Raw genomic sequence first — 18,174 nt, forward strand, 5'->3', positions numbered from 1 at the left:
ATCTCGCGGCAGCCACGCGCCGCGGGGACGTTTTTCCGGGGGTTGAGCTCCCCGCCCCTCTGCCCCGCAGGGGCCGGACACAGGCGCAGACTCCCTCCTGAGCGTGGCTTCCTCCGCGTGAAACGGGCACGAAGCCCACCCCGGCGCTGTCGCCAAAACTGAGATCTGAGCGCCTTCAGGGGACCGGGGCCTGGCGGAGACCGGGCCCGCAGCGGGAGCGCGAGCGACGGCCGCCCTCCCCGGCACCGGGAGGCTGTGGCGCCCACCGAGCTCCGCGGAGCCGTGGAGAGTCCAGGTTCCACAGTGTCCCTTATCCCAGGCGGGTGGGCTCCCCGGGCCTCCCCGCCTCTCCAGCCCGCCGCCCTCCCGCAGGCTGTGCCGCGCCAAGCCCCCTACACACACCCTCTCTCTTTTCGGTCTCCGCTGCTGAAATTTTCTCTAGAAATTTCTTTCCCGCTGCCCAGCAAACTCTTGCTCTTCCTTGAAGGCTTCTTCCTCCACCACCTCCTCCAGGAAGCCCTCCCTCCTCAGCCCAGCTGGAGGAGATCGCTCCATCTTTCCTGCCGCTCCCACTCCTAGCTTTGGGTCTCACCAGGGGTGCCTGGTGGTGCAGCCGTGAGCAGAGCTCCTGTACCCACAAGCCGGGCCGAGCTCCCAAGGCCATGGCTACCACAGCTCTCCTGCCGCTGGCCAAGTTGGTCAGCCCAAGGGCGAGGGTTCCAGTGCCTTGATCCAACCCCCAGCTGGTTCGGTGGCAGAGGAGGACAAGGGTCACAGCACACACACAATCCTGAGCCTGGGATTCCTCTCTGAGAAAGGGGGTGGTGCTGAGGCCACAGAAGCAGCTGCCCAGAGCCTTTTTGAAGGGGTTGAGCTCTGGGCCTGGTCTGGGGAGGACCTGGGGAGGTGCGGGTGACGGCACCGCAGGTAAGGCTCCTGCAAGGTGGCAGCCTTGGGGCCCGACCCTGGGTAGGAGGGCAGGCCAGTGATGACAAGGGAGGCCCCAGCCAGGCGAACTTGCAGGCAGGGGCAGTGCAGGGTCCCAGCAGGTGAAGGCCCGGGGAGTGGAGTCTGCAGGGCCCTGGGCCAGAGTTTTCAGGGCACAGGTGACTAAGCCCAGCCAGGTCTTCAGCTCAAGGCCTAGGGGAAGTGGGGCTGGGCCCTGGTGAGCAGATCCCTGGGCCCTTCCTGAGGTCTGGCCAGGCCGACCCCACCTGGAGGTGGCGGCTCAGGGCATTTGACGCCTCCTTCCCAGTTCCCTGACTCGGCAAGCGGCTGACCCTCAGGTGGACAGCAGCTGGACCAGGCCCCTGAGTGACACGGCTGGGTGGGGGTGTCCCACAGAGCCCACCTCCCATCTCGCTCCAGGCTAGAGCTCAGGGTCAGTCACAGGCTGCCACCCTAGAGAAGAGAGTACCCTTCAGGGGCAGCTGAATGGAGACCCCTCAACAGGGAAAGCCGGAAATGACCCAGCTGCAGCCATATCTCTAGGACCGCCCCCGGGTGAAGGACAGACAACTGCACACCACAGAGCTCGGGAGAACCAACAGCATCTCTGTGTAGCAGGGAGATGGGCAGATGGGGGATCCAGGCTGGGCCAGCCTTGTCCACAGCCCACAGAAGGGTTGGCCAGCCAGAAGGGTGCATTGGGGTGCCCAGAGGGTCAGAAGGCCAGACTGGGGCCCCAAGTCCCAGGGGAGGCCTGGGAAAGCCCCGGGGGAGGCCATGGTTCCACTCGGTGGCTGGGCCAAGCAGGTTGTGCCCAGCTGGCTCTAGAGCGTGCAGAAGGGGCCTGTGTCGTGGCGCTTGGGTCTGCGCACACCCTGGATGACCACGCCAGGCACCGAAGGGAAGCGTGAGTTGTAGCAGTCCTCCACGTGGTAGGCGGCTGGGCCAGGGGTTCGGGCTGCCGAAAGAGAAGGCTGGGAGTCCCACCCAGGTAGCAGCCCCAACTCGAACCTGGCTCCCAGTTCCCACCCCTGGCCCCTGAACCCTTGTCCTCACATTGCCCACCCATGCCCCATCCCTAGCCCTCTTCTCTCCAGGCCTCCTTACAGGTGCTGAGCCAGGAGGTGAACGCAGGGGAGCGGCTCATCGAGAAGGCCGGCGAGCGGGGGCTCTGCAGGCGGCTCCCAGGAAGGATATTGTAGGTGTTGGGGCCAGGGCATCTCTTGCCAGGTGCCTGCAAAGAGGCCTGAAGCAGGGACTGGGGCTGCACCCTGAGGCCCAGCCCCCTAGCCCCAGGCAGCCCTAGGTGGGTGTGGCCTTCAGGTGTCTTGGAAGCGGAGTGGCGGCCTCTGAAGCTGAAGGCGGGGAAGGCGGGCCGGCTGAGCAGCTGGTAGTGGGCTGGCGAGGGCCACTGCGAGGGGGTAGGAGACAGGGGCTGCAGGGCAGGGTGCTCCCCACGGACCCTCAGCCAGCCCCCCTTTGGCCCCACTGGAACCCCCAGCCACCTGCCTGCGTGGACTCCCCGCCCCCTTCCTGCCCAGCCCCCAACCTTTTGCTCTTGGTCGAAGTCAGCTTTCTGCGTGAAGGGGCTTTCGCTCTGGAACCACAAAGTCTGCCATGCCCTGCGGCCACCGCCCTCTGTAGTTGGAGGATGGAGAGAGAGAAGGCTGGGAGCCCCACCCAGGTGACAGTCCCCACTCGAACCTGTCTCCCGGTTCCCACCCTCGGCCCCTGAACCCTTGTCTTCACAATGTCCACCCATGCCCCAGCCCTAGCCCTCCTCTCTCCAGGCCTCCTTACAGGTGCTGAGCCTAGAGGTGAACGCAGGGAAGGGTGGAGGGGCCCTCAGGCGGTGGGGGTTTCAGCACAGAGGCAGAGGCCCCCATTCCCAGGGTGAGGGACAGGCCCGGTGGTTGAGCCTCAGGGAGGGGACACACACCTCGGCCCTGGTGCTTGCAGCCGATGCTGTAGTGGGGGTGTGGGGAGGACTCTCGTACGGACGGGCTCGGCACCTGGTACCTGGTGGGGCTGGGGACTTCCAGGTCAGCTGTGATCAGGGGGCGTTGCTCCAGCACTGGCCACAGGAAGCAAGCTCTGGGCCTGGGCTCCTTTCAGCGGGCCCCTCCCACAGCCCCCCAAAGACCAGCTTGGGGGTGGGGTGGCCAGGACCCTCACTCACACAGTTCCCTCAGGGTCTGGGTGTAGGTGGGCAGGGACTCCTGGGGGGTGCCCGTCTGTAACCTGAGGACAGCTGGGATCTCCTTCATCTTTGGGGGCTGTGTCTCATCCCAGGCCATCCCCGGCTCCGGGCCCAACAACAGCACAGATGCCTTGGGCCTGCAAGGGAGACCAGCAGCCACTGTCTCAGCCCCCGGCCGCTCCCAGCCACGTGCCCCACAGCCTGTCCGCTCTACTGTCCCTCAGCCCCCGGCCGCTCCCAGCCGCCTGCCCCACAGCCTGTCCCCACACTGTCCCTCAGTCCCCCAGCCGCCTGCCCAGCAACCTGCCCCCCACACTGTCCCTCAGCCCCCTGGCCACTCCCAGCTGGCCCGCCCCTTCTCCCCCCCTCCGCCAGTTACTGGGTGGGCTCTGGTTGTGTCTGCCTCAGGTGGCCATGGGTCCAGTGTTTGCCTCCATTGATGTAAAAATTTGCCAGGAATTTCACTGCCTTCTGGTCAAAATTCATCATCAGAGTCTCCTGGCTCTCTTCCCCAACGGCACGATGGAGCTCTGTGACCTCACTGGTAGGCCCCTCTGTTGCTGGGACTCCTGAGGAAGACACATTGTCTGGCCCTGGAGGGGCTGCCCCGGGCCCCCACCCCTGGCGGGCCCCTCCCCCACTAACTAGATGATCACCGGGTCCGCCTGGGCCAGGACCCCCAGCCTGCCCAGGTGACTCCTGGCCCAGCCCTCTCCCTTCCCCCCTAACTTTTCCAGCATTCTCCCCTCTCCTGCCCCCTGGGGTCTCCTGGAAGTCTGGGGTCCACTCTAGCAGGTCTGGGAGGACTGAGGCCTCAGCAGAGGGGGTGGAGGGAACAGGACCCACGGGCATCCACCAAGCCCTAGGAGATGCCCAGCTGTGTCCGGCCAGCCAGGACCCCCTGGGGGTAGGAGGGAGGAGTCCAGGAAGGCTCCCTGGAGGAAGAGGAGGAGCCGCCACCCCATCTGGATTTCCACTTAAGGGAAAAGCAAATCCACATCAGATGGGTCTGACACCAGAGGCAGGCCGGGCCCTGGAGCCCAGCCAGGGCTGGGGTGTGAGGGCCTACCTCTCACCTGGGGGCACAGAGGCTAGAGGGTGTCACAGATGGCCGGGCTGCCGGAGCTGCAAAGGAATAGCCAGCCTGTGTGAGCAAGAGCCCGTGTGGGCCCCAGGGCCCTCGCTGTGTGGTCTCTGGAGCTGACCACCAGTTGGTCCCAGCCCTGACCTTGGCCCAGAATCCACCAGGGCAGGGCCTGTGAACAGGGCCAACTTGGGGCCCTCCTCCGCCCTCTCTGGATGCCTCCCCTTCAGCACTGGGCCTGCCAGGCAGACAGATGGACACGTGCTTGAGGAAACACGGGTTTTATCTGGGCGAGGGGTTCACGCCTGTGCTCCGGGGCCCCTGCCCAGGTTGTGCCGGGTTCAGAGTTGACTGGCTGCCAGTGGAACAGAGTGTACTTTGCTAATGAAGCCCTTGTCGTTGGACAGATAGGCCCCTCCAGGTCCTCCCTGCCCTGTAGTAAACGTTGCCGCCGTGAATGGTGCTGCTGGACATCCGTCCTCTCCTTGAGAAGGTGTGTGGGGGAAATGCTCTCAGTGTCCGGCTCTGCGCCCACACCACCACAGCCGCCACAGAAGGAGGCCTCTGCCCAAATGTTGAGGCGGGGGGTTGTTCCCCACACACCAAGCTGGGTGTCCTCTAATTCATTTCCTTCACCATTTAGCTGGAGACGGTGTCAGATCCCACAGGGTGAGAGCTCCATCCCAAGAAGGCCTCCAGACACAGATGGGGGCAGGGCCTCCAGACACACACCAGTCGCAAGCCTGGGCCCCTGGAACTTCTGACCAACTGGCTTCAATTTGGGGTTCCTATGACACCGTCTTTGGGTTAATTTGCTGGAGCCACTCATAGAACTAGGGAAGTTATGACGTTTACTGGTTTATTGTAAAGGGTATTGATTGCAAAGGATACCAATGAAGAAGCGTAGAGAGAGGCACGGGGAGGGGCCGGCGCTTCCATGTCCTCGCTGGTTGCCGCCCTCTGGGAACCTCCAGGCGTTCCCCTGTCCAGAAGTTCCCTGAGCCTCAGTCCTCTTGGGATTTTACGGAAGCTTCCTGATGTCAGCATTCCTGCCCCCAGGGCTTGGGTGGGACCTCTCCTGGAAGCGTCTTAAGACCCACAGTCAGAAAGGCAAGAATGTTAGCGTCCTGCCTTGGGGCCAGTGAAAGGAGGGCAGGAGGTCAAAGTCCCCCGCCCACACCCCCCAAGCCTCACCCACCCAACATTCTAACAAAAGGCCCTACCGAGGGCTATGGGAATATGGGAATTACCAGCCAGGAACGGTGGAGGAAAACCAGCGTCTACCAGAATGCCAGACAGCTTCTTAGGAGTGGAAGCAATGGTCCCAGTTTGCAGTGTCTTGTATGGACGTGATCCGTACCAACTTGGTTTCCAGAAGGCACCACCCAAATTAGAGGCCCTTCTCACTGTGACCCTGCCGGCAGTAAGCCTCAGAAACTGCTCTCAACACACAGTCAGCATGTATGTGATTATGGTCCTGCTTTATGCCCTTATATTTACGGACTGTGGTCTTTTTTTCTTAAAAAGGTCATATTGGCTGGGCACAGTGGCTCACGCCTGTAATCCCAGCACTTTGGGAGGCCGAGGTGGGCGGATCACGAGGTCAGGAGTTCGAGACCATCCTGGCTAACATGGTGAAACCCTGTCTCTACTAAAAATACACACAAAAAAACATATTAGTCTGCATTTTCCATGGAGGTGTTGTTTATATCTTTGTTTTGTGAGAGCTTTTTATGCTGATACCAGATTTGTTCATAACACTTATTGCAAACTTTTTTCCAGTTTTTTAGTTTGCCTTTTAGTTGTTTGTTTGTTTGTGAGAAATGTTCTGGTTCTGTTGCCCAGGCTGAAGTGCAGCAGTGTGATCTCAGCTCACTACAGCCTCAACCTCCCAGGCTCCGGCCATCCTCCCACCTCAGCCTCCCAAGTAACTGGGATCACAGGCACATTCACCATGCCTGGCTAATTTTTCTTTCTTTTTTGTAGAGGTGGGGTTTCCCCATGTTGCCCAGCTGGCTTGAACTCCTAGGCTCAAGCAATCTGCACACCTCATCCTGCCTCGGCCTCCCAAAGCACTGCAATTATAGGCATGAGCCACAGTGCCCAGCCTTTCTTCTTTCTTTTTTTTTTTTTTTTTTTTGAGACAGAGTCTCACTCTGTGGCCCAGGCTGGAGTGCAGTGGCACGATCTCAGCTCATTGCAATCTCCACCTCCTGGGTTCATGCCATTCTCCTGCCTCAGCCTCCCGAGTAGCTGGGACTACAGGCGCACGCCACCGCACCTGGCTAATTTTTGTATTTTTAGTAGAGATGGGATTTGACTATGTCAGTCAGGCTGGTCTCGAACTCCTGACATGATCTGCCTGCCTCGGCCTCCCAAAGTGCTGGGATTACAGGTGTGAGCCACCGTGCCTGGCCGCCTTCCTTCATTTTTATGGTTAGGAAGTCCTTCCTGTACAAAAAAAAGAACAAAATTCAGGATTTGCTTAAAATGTAAACATAACACCCTGCGCCACATGAAGGGCTGGAGGGAGAGTTCGCACAGCCCTGCAGGCCGGGAAGCCCCTGACTCGAGCCAAGGCTCTGCAGCTGCAAGGCCTCCTGTCAGAGGAGGGGGCCTGGGGACTCCCTTAGCCTCACCCTGAGACTGGGGCTGGTGGCCTCCTGGGGGCAGCAAGAGCCCAGGCCCTTTCTGGAGGGACAGTCCTGTTTTCCGAGCTCTGAAGTTAATGGGACTTCCTCCCGGGCCACCTGCCTCACCGCAACTCCTCCCCTGCCTGGCACCTGTCTGGGTCTCAGTGTCTCACCTGTGCAATGTGGGTCCTCACAGGGTTAGCGAGGTGGCCTGGCCCAGGAGGTGCCCACAATGCTGGCCCCTCACAATGGTTGCCCGGTGACAGGACTCCCCTCAGGGAAGGGAGCTGGATGCCGGGAGGGACTGGAGCCAGCAAGGCCAGAGTGAAAGCAAAATGACAACTACTCAGAAACACGATCTCTTCACGCCAGAGCCTCACTATGTCCCTGGGTGAGAGCCGGGAGCTCTGGAGGTGGCTGGGGCCAGGGCTGCAGGAGGGGGAGAATGGCTGGGGCCTGAGGCATGGAGGCCAGCTGTGAGGGGCCCAGAGCTGAACCCCAGGAAACTGAGGGCCACACCACGGGGCACTGCAGTCTGTGGGCTGGGGAGCCCTGGGACAGGGGAAGCTCAGGGACGGGGCTGCCAGGGGCCCAGGCCTCACCCTCCCTGCTGGTGTGCAGCTGCGAACTCGATACCTGGTGGCCAGCACGTCTGTCGAGCAGAAACTGGGTCAGCCAGCAGCCGGCAGAGGCCGGCTAGTAAGTGCCCGACGCCCACTCCAGAGAGGACTCCACACTTCATTTCATTTTATTTATTTATTTTTTGAGACAGAGTTTCGCTCTTATTACCCAGGCTGGAATGCAATGGTGCAATCTTGGCTCACCGCAACCTCTGCCGCCCGGGTTCAAGCGATTCTCCTGTCTCAGCTTCTGGAGTAGCTGGGATTACAGGCACCTGCCACCACACCTGGCTAATTTTGTATTTTTAGTAGGGACGAGGTTTCTTTACGTTGGTCAGGCTGGTCTCGAACTCCTGACCTCAAGTGATCTGCCCACCTCGGCCTCCCAAAGTGCTGGGATGACAGGCTTGAGCCACCGCGCCCGGCCAGGACTCCACACTTTAAAGACAAGGCAAGCAAACGCCAGGCTGCCTCACTAGATATCCCCCCAAACAAAAAATAAAAGTAACCCCTCTATGGAACGTGTGTGTGTGTGCACCTACATACACAAACGCTACATGCAAAGGGGAAAGGCTGGGAAGAAACCACACCTGCCTCTGAACAGCTACGTCTGGGGAAGGGGCAGGTGAAGCTGAGGCTGGAAGTTGCTCCGCTTTTTTTTTTTTCTTTTGAGACGGAGTCTCGCTCTGTTGCCCAGGCTGGAGTGCAGTGGCGCGATCTTGGCTCACTGCAAGCTCCGCCTTCCGGGTTCACGCCATTCTCCTGCCTCAGCCTCCGGAGCAGCTGGGACTACAGGGCCCACCACCAATGCCTGGATAACTTTTTGCATTTTTAATAGAGACAGGGTTTCACCATGTTGGCCAGGATGGTCTTGATCTCCTGACCTCATGATCCGCCCGCCTCAGCCTCCCAAAGTGCTGGGATGACAGGCGTGAGCCACCACGCCCGGCCCTTTGGCAGTTTTTAAGACGAAGGTAGTTCTCACTCCTTGAAAGATCACATAGACCCTGAGGTGCTGAACCGCCTGTGACCAGCTGCACCATGCCCCTCGAGGTTGAATGAGGGCCCGGAAAAGCCCAGCCCTCCACCTGCCTCCCAGTTCTCCTCCCGTGCAGGAGGCTACTGGCCTCCTGGGGTGGCACAGGTGCAGGCCAAGCCCACCCAACACCCTCCTGGTGGGCCCTGCGTGTGTCCAAGGGGCCGTTCCTCGCCTATGTCCTGGCCCACACGTCTTGTGCCTGTACTTGCTTTGCCAGGGCAGAGCACCCCTGACTTGCTGGCAGTTGGAATGAGGGGTGGGAGAGGGTTGGAGGGGCTGGTACAAGGCAGGCGGCCATCTGCTGTGGTGCTGACGTGTTCCCAGCATGTGGTATGTGCCGCCCGTTCAGGCTGAGAGAGCCCTAGAAGGCAAGTGCCACTGCAGCCCCATTTACAGGTGAGCAGAGGGCAGGAGAGCTGCCACAGGCCAAGCTGCTGCTAAGGGGCCAGCAGGCTGAATCCACATCTGGCTTGAAGGGGCCCTGCCCAGTGCTGGGGCTGCCCTTGAGACCTGCCCTGCCTTCTCCTCTTCCCTCCACAGCTATGCCGGCTTCTTTCCGCAGCTGCGCTACCAGGTGGGGAACACCTATGGGCGTACCACGGGGCAGCTGCTCACAGACCCCAGTGTGCAGAAGAGCCCCTGCTCTGTGCTGTCCCCCATGTCCAAGCCCAAGTTCATTGAGGACTTCAGCCAGTCCAAGCCCCCGAGGGTTCCCTGCCGAGACCTGACGGAGCCCTACATCCCCCACTATACCAGTGAGCTGCCAGTCCCCAGCCCTGCACCCTCCTGTGCCCGCCTGCCTGTCCCGGCACTCACAGGCTGCCCTGTTGGTACAGGTCTGAAGCCCTATAAGAACTTTGAGATTCTGGGCCAGCTCCCACCCTCGGAGGTGGACGCCCAGGAGCCGCCAGGGGTAGAGAACATACCCAGACAGATTCTGCTGCCTGCAGGCTTCACGCCCGACCCCCCGCACCCTCCGTGCCCGCCAGGCAGGAAGGGAGACTCCAGAGACTTGGGACACCCAATATACGGGGAAGAGGCCTGGAAGAGCGCCACTCCTGTCTGCGAGGCCCCCAGGCAGCACCAGGTAGCCAGGGGATGCACCAGTGCCAAGCCCATTCCCCTCAGCCCCAGGTGGGAGCTGCACCATGACCTCCGCTCCCTCCCCGCTCCAGCTGTACCACTGCCGGAGGGATGAGTACCCACCCCCCGCCCGCCAGCAGGAGGCGCTAGATGTGGGCAGCTTCCAGCGGCTGCCGCAGCTGGACCACCCTAACCTGATCCAACGCAAGGCCATCTCAGGTGGGTGTGGGCCTGGGCTGGGCTGGAGAAGGCCGCCCCTCCCCACAAGGTTCTTGCAGTGTGAGAGCCCCTGAGGAGGCTGCCACAGGGGCCCACTTTTCCTGCTCCAGAACAGGCTAGCGGCCTGGGGGTACCTCCTCTGCCTCCCAGCTGCTTCCAGGAGCCCAGCTTTTCCCAAGACGAGGCGGCGCCTTGCCTGCCTGTTCCCATTTGGCCACATCAGACAGTCGCCAACGTTCAGGGAACGAAAGGGAGCCTTGCCTGGCTTCCCTGACACGTCTGAGGGCAGGTGGGTGTGCCCAGGGGAAGGCTAAGGGGGCTTGGGGTAGCCCGTACATCTGCCTACCCCCAGGCTATGCTGGCTTCATTCCCCGGTTCACCTGGGTAATGGGGTTGAATTACCGAGACGGCGTCACACAAGCCATGGACGAATTCGACAAGAGCCAGGTAGGAAAGCGCCATCCAGGGCCTGGTCCCAGCTCACACACACACTTCCTCTCCTGCCTGGCAGCTTCCCTGGAGGGTGCCTTGAAGGCCAGGTTCCCTGAGAAGCCTGAGGAGGGGGCTCTGCCTGGCTCTCTCCTGTCCCCGGAGGTGCCACCCCAACCCCTTTCTCCTGAGTCTTGCTTGGATCCCTGCACTCAAGTTTTGGAGTCGGGGGTAGGGGGATGCAGAAGGCTGGGAGCATTAGCAGCTTTCCCACGGAGTGCCGGCCCTCCGGCCAGGCCCCCACTGGGACAACTTGACTATCTGGTTGCCTGCCGGGGAGGCAGCTTGTTAGCACCTTCCTGTCTCCCCAGTTCCTGTTTAGAAACCCCCACTGTGACCTGGGCGAGAAGCTGCCTGGAACACACTGGCCCAGCAACCACATCTACAGCAGCCAAGGCCTGATCCCCTTCTACATGGGGTTCATCCCCTGTGAGTAGAGTGGGCAGGGTCACATGGACACAACCCGGCCAATGTGGGGGGGGACGGCTCTACCTGCTCACCCTTCATTGCCGGTTCAGGACCACCTGTCTGACCGTTACCAGGGTCCCACCTTGGTTGGGGTAGGATTGTCTGCCATCCTCCCTACCCCTTTTGGAAGGGGGGTCACTGGACCCACCTAAGTCCCAGACACAGGCCGAGCCCCGAGGTTGGGTACCCGGAACAGGACAGACCTGCCTTCAGGAGGCAAGTTCCCCACCAAGCAGATTTCCAGGGCCCAGGGCAGCCCCACACTTCTCTGAAGCCTGGGTGTCCAGCCCATGCTGGTCCTGGGCACATAAGCCCAGCTCAGCTGCAGCCTGGCTCCCCGCAGCCATGCAGGACAACTACGCCCTGACATTCGGCAACAGCACCCGGAGGGCCTACTGGAAGGAATGGGCAAAGCGAAACCACACACTATGAAAATGCTTTAATGGTGGTGTCTGTACAGCATGGACGTGGACAGGGAAAACAGCAAGTGCACACAGCGGGACAGGCCACAGAACAGGCTGGGAGTGAATAAAGAGTTCACACTGCTTCCCTGCTTTCCCCAGTGACTGAAGGCCCTAGGCCACCTCCTCCTCAGCCTCCTCCTCAAACTCGCCCTCCTCCTCGGCTGTGGCATCCTGGTACTGCTGGTACTCGGACACCAGGTCATTCATGTTGCTCTCGGCCTCGGTGAACTCCATCTCGTCCATGCCCTCGCCCGTGTACCAGTGCAGGAAGGCCTTGCGCCGGAACATGGCCGTGAACTGCTCGGAGATGCGCTTGAACAGCTCCTGGATGGCCGTGCTGTTGCCGATGAAGGTGGCGGACATTTTTAGCCCCCGAGGTGGGATGTCACAGACAGCCGTTTTCACATTGTTGGGGATCCACTCAACAAAATAGCTGCTGTTTTTGTTTTGGACATTAAGCATTTGCTCGTCCACCTCCTTCATGGACATGCGGCCCCTGAACACGGCGGCAACCGTCAGGTAGCGGCCATGGCGGGGGTCGCAGGCAGCCATCATGTTCTTGGCATCAAACATCTGCTGGGTGAGCTCGGGCACGGTCAGCGCCCGGTACTGCTGGCTGCCCCGGCTGGTCAGTGGGGCAAAGCCGGGCATGAAGAAGTGCAGCCGGGGAAACGGGACCATGTTCACAGCCAGCTTCCGCAGGTCAGCATTGAGCTGGCCTGGGAAGCGCAGGCAGGTGGTGACCCCACTCATGGTAGCAGACACCAGGTGGTTCAGGTCACCATAGGTGGGCGTGGTCAGCTTTAGGGTTCTGAAGCAAATGTCGTAGAGAGCTTCGTTATCAATGCAGTAGGTCTCGTCTGTGTTTTCTACGAGCTGGTGGACTGAGAGGGTGGCGTTGTAGGGCTCCACCACTGTGTCTGACACTTTGGGCGAAGGCACCACACTAAACGTGTTCATGATCCTGTCTGGGTACTCTTCCCGGATCTTGCTGATGAGGAGGGTACCCATCCCAGACCCAGTCCCCCCACCCAGGGAGTGGGTCAGCTGGAAACCCTGCAGGCAGTCACAGCTCTCAGCCTCCTTTCTCACAACATCCAGCACCGAGTCCACCAGCTCCGCGCCTTCTGTGTAGTGCCCCTTGGCCCAGTTGTTCCCAGCACCACTCTGACCTGAGAGAGAACACAGCTAATCATTCGTCAGCCAGGTAGACAGCACTACTGGTCACCACCACGCGAAAAAAGCCGAGTGACATGGTGTGAGCTGACCACAGAATTCACCCTGCAGGTAGAGCAAACGGACCCTTCAAAGCCAAAACACGGCAGCCTGCCCTGCTACGAATTAAGTCAGGGGCCAAACCTGACAGCTTAACAACAAACCCCTCCCCGGGGGGGCCACTGCCAATTCCCAAGGACAGAGGAGCAGCCACTGCCCCAGCTCAGCTCCCTGCAGGGAGATTACGTGTGTGGCGGCTCGTCGCCTCGGCAGACAGCTGGACCTTGCTCCGAAAGCCGATTTAGTAGAGGGGATTGAGTGGCTCAGAGAAGAGGAGGGCGTCCAGGGGCCCCGGCTGCGCAGTTCCCACGGCGGTGCCCTTGGAGCAGCCCCTTGACCTTTGAGCCGCCGCCCAGTCCCCAGCCACGGCTCACCGAAAACGAAGTTGTCCGGCCGGAAGATCTGCCCAAAGGGCCCCGAGCGCACGGAGTCCATGGTGCCGGGCTCCAGATCCACGAGCACGGCGCGGGGCACGTACTTGCCGCCTGCGGGAACGGGAGGGCGTCAGCCAAGGCAGGGGCCGCGGGGTCCCCGGAGGGCGGTCGGGGAAGGGGCCGGGGCCTCACCGGTGGCCTCATTGTAGTACACGTTGATGCGTTCCAGCTGCAGGTCGCTGTCCCCGTGGTAGGTGCCCGTGGGGTCGATGCCGTGCTCATCGCTGATCACCTCCCAAAACTACAAGGGACGCGGGCGGGCCCGGGCGGGCCGGGGCTGAGTCACCGCGGCCGGTGCGCAGAGAGGCAGCCCCGCCCCGGACGGGCGCGGCAGCCCGGCCCTCCCCGCCCCTCCCCCGCCCCGCGCGCCCTGGCCGCCGGGTTCCTGGGGGCTTCGGTCGCCCGGCTCGGCCAATTCCCCGCGGAGGGGGCCCAGCGGCCGCAATGCGGGGGCGCCGCCCGGCCGCTGCTGCCGCCATCTTCCCCGGCCGCCCGCCCACACCGCCCGGGAGGCCCGCCTGGCCCCAGAGCCCCGGCAACTTACCTTGGCGCCGATTTGGTTGCCGCACTGCCCGGCCTGCAAGTGCACGATCTCCCTCATGATGGCGGCGGTGGCGGGGAAGCAAGAGGAAGTAGACAACCAGCAGCACAGGAGCGGGCGCGCAGAGTGCTACAACCGACGCTCCGCCAACGCTTATATACCCTCCCTGCCCGCCTCCGCTAGTCTCGGAATGGGCTGCCAGAACGAGGCTGGCAAGCTCCCTCGTTTGATTGGCCTTGCCCCCGTCAATCAAGCTGCCTAAGGTCCGCCTTTTTAAGCCAGTTTGGTCTTTATTGGTCAGCCACAGCCTCCCATCTCCCTATCACAATCCCCCCCCTGGCGCCGCAGTGCTCCGTCCATTGGGTGTTTCAAATGATTGATTTGCCGTCTCATTGGCTGGCTGCCGGGAGCACGCCGCCAGGCTGGCGCTATTGGCTGCGCTGCTTCAGCGTCCTGGTAACCGCCGCAGTGCCGCGGCCGGCGCGCGGACGGAGTGGGGCGCAGGCGCGGGTGCGGGCTTCCGGTCGGGCGGCGGGCAGCTGCGCTGGGGGCGCCGGGGGAGGGCGGGCCCGACGGGCCTCGGGCAAGCGCAGTCTTGGCTCTGAGCCCGGGGCCTTTCGGGAGCCGGGAAGGGCAGGCTCGGTGGCGGCCCCGCGTCCAGAGTTGCGCCCTCTCTGGCCTTGCGCCGGGACACGGCATCTGCGCGCTGGGCGGGTTCTGGAGCGGGGTCCGCACGGAGCGAGCCCGGGGCCTCCAGGCCGAGGAGGCTGCGATGCCTTAAAGGCAGGAAGATACACGGGCTCGGGGGCTGCGGCGGTGGAGGGGAGCTCTCCACAGAGCCGCAGAGGGCACGGAGTTTCCTGCTCCCGGGTCCCGCACGCCCACTGCCCTCGCGGTCGCGTGAGGGGAGCACGTGGGGGACGCCGCGCCCCGAGGGCCGGGGCGGAGGGCAGGGGAGGGGAGCGGAGGGGCGAGGCCTCCCCCGCAGCTGCGCGCCCTGCCCTGTTGTGGAGACGGCGCTGGCTCTGCGCCGGTCGCCTTGGTGCCTCGGCCCCGTGAGTGCGCGAGCTCCGTGGAGACCAGGACAGCGCCCAGACCTCCCTCGGCGGGTGGGCCCCGACCTCCGGGCTCCAGGGCCGGTATTCCAACCACAGGTCAGCGCGCTGGGGCTGAGACATATTTCTGTTAATGCTTTTCCTAATTTATGACTTGGTTTTTACTTGGGTGGGAAAAGAAACTTAAAATGAATTACATGTGGTTGCGCCTGTTTAAAAACAAACGCGCTGTATTTTTGCAGCATTTTTATTTTACTTAATTTATTATTTTGAGACAGAGTCTCGCTCTGTCTCCCGGGCTGGAGTGCAGTGGCGCGATCTTGGCTCCCCCCCGCCCCGGGTTGAAGCGATTCTTCTGCCTCAGCCTCCCCAGTAGGTGGGACTGCAGGCACCCACCACCACGCCGCTAATTTTTGTATTTTTGGTAGAAATGGGATTTCACCATGTTGGCCAAGCTGGTCTGAAACTCCTGACCTCAAGTGATCCGCCCGTCTCGGCCTCCCCAAGTGCTGGGATTTACGGGAATGAGCCGCCGTGCCTTCTGCATTTTTGTAGCTTTTTTCTTTTTTTTTTTTTGAGATGGAGTTTTGCTCTTGTCGCCCAGGCCGGAGTGCAGTGGCGCAATCTCAGCTCGCTGCAACCTCTGCCTCCCCAGTTCAAGCGATTCTCCTGCCTCACCTTCCCAAGTAGCTGGAACTACAGGTGTGCACCACCACTCCTGGCTATTTTTTTTTTTTTTTTTTTTTTTGAGACGGAGTCTGGCTCCGTCGCTCAGGCTGGAGTGCAGTGGCATGATCTCGGCTCACTGCAACCTCCATCTCCCGGGTTCAAGCGATTCTCCTGCCTCAGCCTCCCGAGTAGCTGGGATTACAGGCGCCCGCCACCACGCCCGGCTAATTTCTGTATTTTTAATAGAGATGGGGTTTCACCATCTTGGCCAGGCTGGTCTGGAACTGACCTTGTGATTCATCCGCCTCGGCCTCCCAAAGTGCTGGGATTACAGGCACGAGCCACTGCACCTGGCTGTATTTTTGTAGCATTTTAAATAAATTACACCATCAGGTCGGCCCTGACAGTCTCCTGTGCTCTGGCCACTAGGCATCTGTCTCCCAGTTGGAGGCTGTTGGAAACATCTGCTTATTTATTTCTCTTCCTGGAGGGACTGCACCTCCGTCTTCACCACATAATGCGCGACACCAGAACTCGGGACACGCAGCACCGGAGCATGCGCGGGGATCAGCATTGTCCTTCCGGGGCGAGGGCCTGCAGCTGTGCTCACTCCTTGGGGGTCTGTTGCCAGTTTGCCATCCTGTCCAGGAGGGTGGCCTCCCCCACAGATCAGCCCAGGAAGGCGGGCCTGGCTTCCAGTGACCACTGTGACACAGGCCTTGACCCTCAGAGGGACTGGGGTCCTGCAGCGGCCTGAGGGGTGCACAGGTTGCTGCCAGCCATCCCAGGTTTCTCCTAGTGCTCAGGGCATCCTGGGGTCCTGCAGAGTAGCTCAGCTGTCCAGGTAGTAGTCAGGGACATGTTGAAGTCTCTTAACATTGAGTTGTCACAAAGGGGAGGAAGGAGAAGCTCTGTTTTTTTTCCTCAGTGAACTGTGCAGAGCCCAACTGAGGCTGCTCTTTGAGGTGTGTGGCATTCCTGCACCTTGTCAGAGTCTCCCAACCCCTCTCCAGTAAAGGCCCCTGCTTCCTGTGACCAGTGCCCACAGGGCAGGGAGGTCAGTGTGCCACCCGTTTCACAGGTGTCACCTGCCCAGGTGAGAGCCCCAGAGCTCGCCATGGCACCAGCCTGCCTACTTTGCCCTTGCATTGCCCTGGTGAGGTGGACACTGGCCGGGGACAAGACAGCAGTAGACACCCTGAAGCCTGGGCCTGAGCCCAAGGACAGCAGCCACCCCTGTTGCACAAAACTGGTTGGGGAAGGCTCTGTAGGTCCCACCCTGAGCCAAGGTGCCCTGCTGCAGGATGGAGAGGCGGGATAGTGTGGGGCAGGAGGACCAACTCCTGGGCCTGGGGTCTGCGGCCAGGCAGGATGTGGTCCAAGGAGGGCCAGAAGGGCAGGGAAGCGGGGCAGGCGTGGCTGTGGGAGTGCTGGGCACCTGCCCTCCTCCTCCTGCAGCTGTCGGAGGATCCACAACGAAGGCTCTGTTTACCGGTGGCCATGGTCCCAGTGGGAGGGTGTGTTACCGCCAGGCAGGGGCAGCAGGCAGACAGTATTGGCGGCCTTAAAGGACCAGACGACCAGCCTTTGTGGGAGGCCTCACCTGCCCTGGAAGGACAGGTGCATGGGGTGCTTCCTCCCCCTCTCCACAAGGGCCTCACTGATCCCCCCCAAAGGACAGGGGAGCTCCCCGGGCCCCTCAGGCTCCCCAGGGAGCTAGCCAGGCCTGTCCCCTACAGGGGTGCCAGACGGTTCTATGAGGCTGATGTCAGGTCCACAGGGGCGTCGTAGAATCACAGGGCTGTGAGACCCAAAGCTCTAGCTGCTGGGGGTCCCATTCTCACTGGAGCCCACCCCTGAGGCTCCCCTGGCTCCCAGAGCAGGTGGTCACCTCTCTCAAGGCCCAGGAGGCCTAAGAGTTTGAGGGGTGGCTGGGGCAGAGGACCCAGGGAAGACTGGGGGCCAAGGGCACAGAGGGCCTGGGGGTCATGAGCAGGGGCAAAGGGAAACTCAGGGCAGAAAAGGACAGAGCCACAGAGGAGAAGTGGCTGTGGGGCCCCCTCAGGCCTCATCTTCCTGAGTGGCTGCACCTCTATACCCTAGTGGGGTCTGACCAGGCAATCCTGGGAGGCTCTGGGAAGAGAGCTGCCCCCCAACAGGGCTGCAGTTCTGGAAGGGAGAACGTGACTGGCCACAGCAGCAGACTCAAATGAGCAAACTAGACCTGTCCCTGATGGGACCGTCCCCTCACCCACCCGTCTCTGTGTGCCTGAATGAATGCTCCAGTTCTGGGGTAACCCAAGGCTTTCTTCCCTTGGCGGGAGTGGGGGTTGGGTTAGGGCTGTGGGCAGCTCTGGGCTAGAGGTGGCAGGAGCCCCCCCCCCCAACTTCCTAGGTGTCCAGTTACCCATTGGCTGGCAGACAAGCCTTCCTGTGTGGAAACCCGACCACACAGCGGAGGGAGGGCCCCCTGGCCCCCAAGTCCTCCCCATGAGTGCTGTCCGCCCTCCTGGGCCCACCCCACGGACAGGCCTTCCCAGGACAGGGTCTCATTCTCCGTGGCAGTGGGAGGCCTCAGTGTGCCCCAGCCTGGCGGGTGAGACTGGCTTCCTGGTGGGTTCTGGGAGCTGAGCACCTGCCGTGGCCCAGCCCTGCAGAGAAGTGTCCCCGAGGGGCCCAGCCCAGGACCGGCTGAGAGACACAGAGGGCAGACAGACAGGTGGTGCCTCTGGGACCACCTGGCCCTCCAAGCCGTCAGGGTCCCTTCTCACACCCCACGCACCTGATGGGACTCCAGTCCCCACCCCAACCATGACATCCGCCGGGGCAGAGGAGCTCCGGGGTCCCCCACACCCTGCGCCACCGGCCCTGCTCCCTGCTGGCTGGGCTCTCCCCTGCACCCCCAGGAGGGGCCCCTGCTCCCACTGTGGGAAGTCCCCGCCCCCCCCAGGCC

General features: G+C 61.8%; 3 protein-coding genes across 15 annotated transcripts; 1 reads left to right on the top strand and 2 right to left on the bottom strand.

Moving 5' to 3' along the window:
* The first annotated feature begins 66 nt into the window (after positions 1-66).
* On the top strand, positions 67-11,330 carry CIMIP2A (ciliary microtubule inner protein 2A). Of its 8 annotated transcripts, none has more exons than XM_063594094.1 (8): positions 4,599-4,725; positions 4,876-5,693; positions 9,065-9,279; positions 9,361-9,611; positions 9,700-9,826; positions 10,179-10,273; positions 10,627-10,744; positions 11,127-11,330. In XM_063594094.1, exons 2-8 carry the CDS (start codon positions 5,464-5,466, stop codon positions 11,213-11,215), a joined length of 1,125 nt encoding a protein of 374 aa, XP_063450164.1. In that variant the 5' UTR covers positions 4,599-4,725; positions 4,876-5,463; the 3' UTR covers positions 11,216-11,330. The 8 variants fall into 8 exon arrangements, with proteins under 8 accessions (XP_063450170.1, XP_063450169.1, XP_063450164.1 ...); XM_063594095.1 differs by having other exon boundaries at positions 9,475-9,611; XM_063594100.1 differs by lacking the exons at positions 4,599-4,725; positions 4,876-5,693 and adding an exon at positions 67-295.
* On the bottom strand, positions 1,535-7,059 carry STPG3 (sperm-tail PG-rich repeat containing 3). 6 transcript variants are annotated; one of them, XM_055117432.2, is made up of 10 exons: positions 7,039-7,059; positions 5,483-6,683; positions 5,124-5,320; positions 4,218-4,273; positions 3,528-3,717; positions 3,128-3,285; positions 2,888-3,022; positions 2,498-2,586; positions 2,056-2,359; positions 1,535-1,906 (listed from the first exon to the last, which is right to left on the bottom strand). In XM_055117432.2, the coding sequence occupies exons 5-10, from the start codon at positions 3,635-3,637 to the stop codon at positions 1,773-1,775; spliced, it is 930 nt and encodes a 309-aa protein (XP_054973407.1). In that variant the 5' UTR covers positions 3,638-3,717; positions 4,218-4,273; positions 5,124-5,320; positions 5,483-6,683; positions 7,039-7,059; the 3' UTR covers positions 1,535-1,772. The 6 variants fall into 6 exon arrangements, with proteins under 6 accessions (XP_054973407.1, XP_054973404.1, XP_054973403.1 ...); XM_055117429.1 differs by having other exon boundaries at positions 1,536-1,906; positions 4,225-4,273; XM_063594101.1 differs by having other exon boundaries at positions 1,537-1,906; positions 2,056-2,194; positions 4,225-4,273; positions 7,039-7,057.
* On the bottom strand, positions 11,208-14,491 carry TUBB4B (tubulin beta 4B class IVb). The gene is made up of 4 exons (XM_008970129.4): positions 13,501-14,491; positions 13,089-13,197; positions 12,897-13,007; positions 11,208-12,419 (listed from the first exon to the last, which is right to left on the bottom strand). The coding sequence occupies exons 1-4, from the start codon at positions 13,555-13,557 to the stop codon at positions 11,359-11,361; spliced, it is 1,338 nt and encodes a 445-aa protein (XP_008968377.2). The 5' UTR covers positions 13,558-14,491; the 3' UTR covers positions 11,208-11,358.
* Between the last annotated feature and the right edge of the window lie 3,683 nt (positions 14,492-18,174).

This window comes from Pan paniscus, chromosome 11, assembly GCF_029289425.2.
Source record: "Pan paniscus chromosome 11, NHGRI_mPanPan1-v2.0_pri, whole genome shotgun sequence".
Taxonomy (NCBI): domain Eukaryota; kingdom Metazoa; phylum Chordata; class Mammalia; order Primates; family Hominidae; genus Pan; species Pan paniscus.

Coding starts and splice junctions, on each gene's coding strand:
- CIMIP2A (XM_063594094.1), top strand. CDS start 5,464: ATGGGAATATGGGAATTACCAGCCAGGAACGGTGGAGGAAAACCAGCG. Junction 9,612..9,699: donor AGGCCCCCAGGCAGCACCAG/GTAGCCAGGGGA, acceptor TCCCCGCTCCAG/CTGTACCACTGCCGGAGGGA. Junction 9,827..10,178: donor CCAACGCAAGGCCATCTCAG/GTGGGTGTGGGC, acceptor GCCTACCCCCAG/GCTATGCTGGCTTCATTCCC.
- TUBB4B (XM_008970129.4), bottom strand. CDS start 13,557: ATGAGGGAGATCGTGCACTTGCAGGCCGGGCAGTGCGGCAACCAAATC. Junction 13,008..13,088: donor GTACTACAATGAGGCCACCG/GTGAGGCCCCGG, acceptor CCGTTCCCGCAG/GCGGCAAGTACGTGCCCCGC. Junction 12,420..12,896: donor GCCGGACAACTTCGTTTTCG/GTGAGCCGTGGC, acceptor GTTCTCTCTCAG/GTCAGAGTGGTGCTGGGAAC.
- STPG3 (XM_055117433.3), bottom strand. CDS start 4,000: ATGCCCGTGGGTCCTGTTCCCTCCACCCCCTCTGCTGAGGCCTCAGTC. Junction 3,286..3,527: donor ACACAACCAGAGCCCACCCA/GTAACTGGCGGA, acceptor TCTCCCTTGCAG/GCCCAAGGCATCTGTGCTGT. Junction 3,023..3,127: donor CCAGACCCTGAGGGAACTGT/GTGAGTGAGGGT, acceptor TCCTGTGGCCAG/TGCTGGAGCAACGCCCCCTG.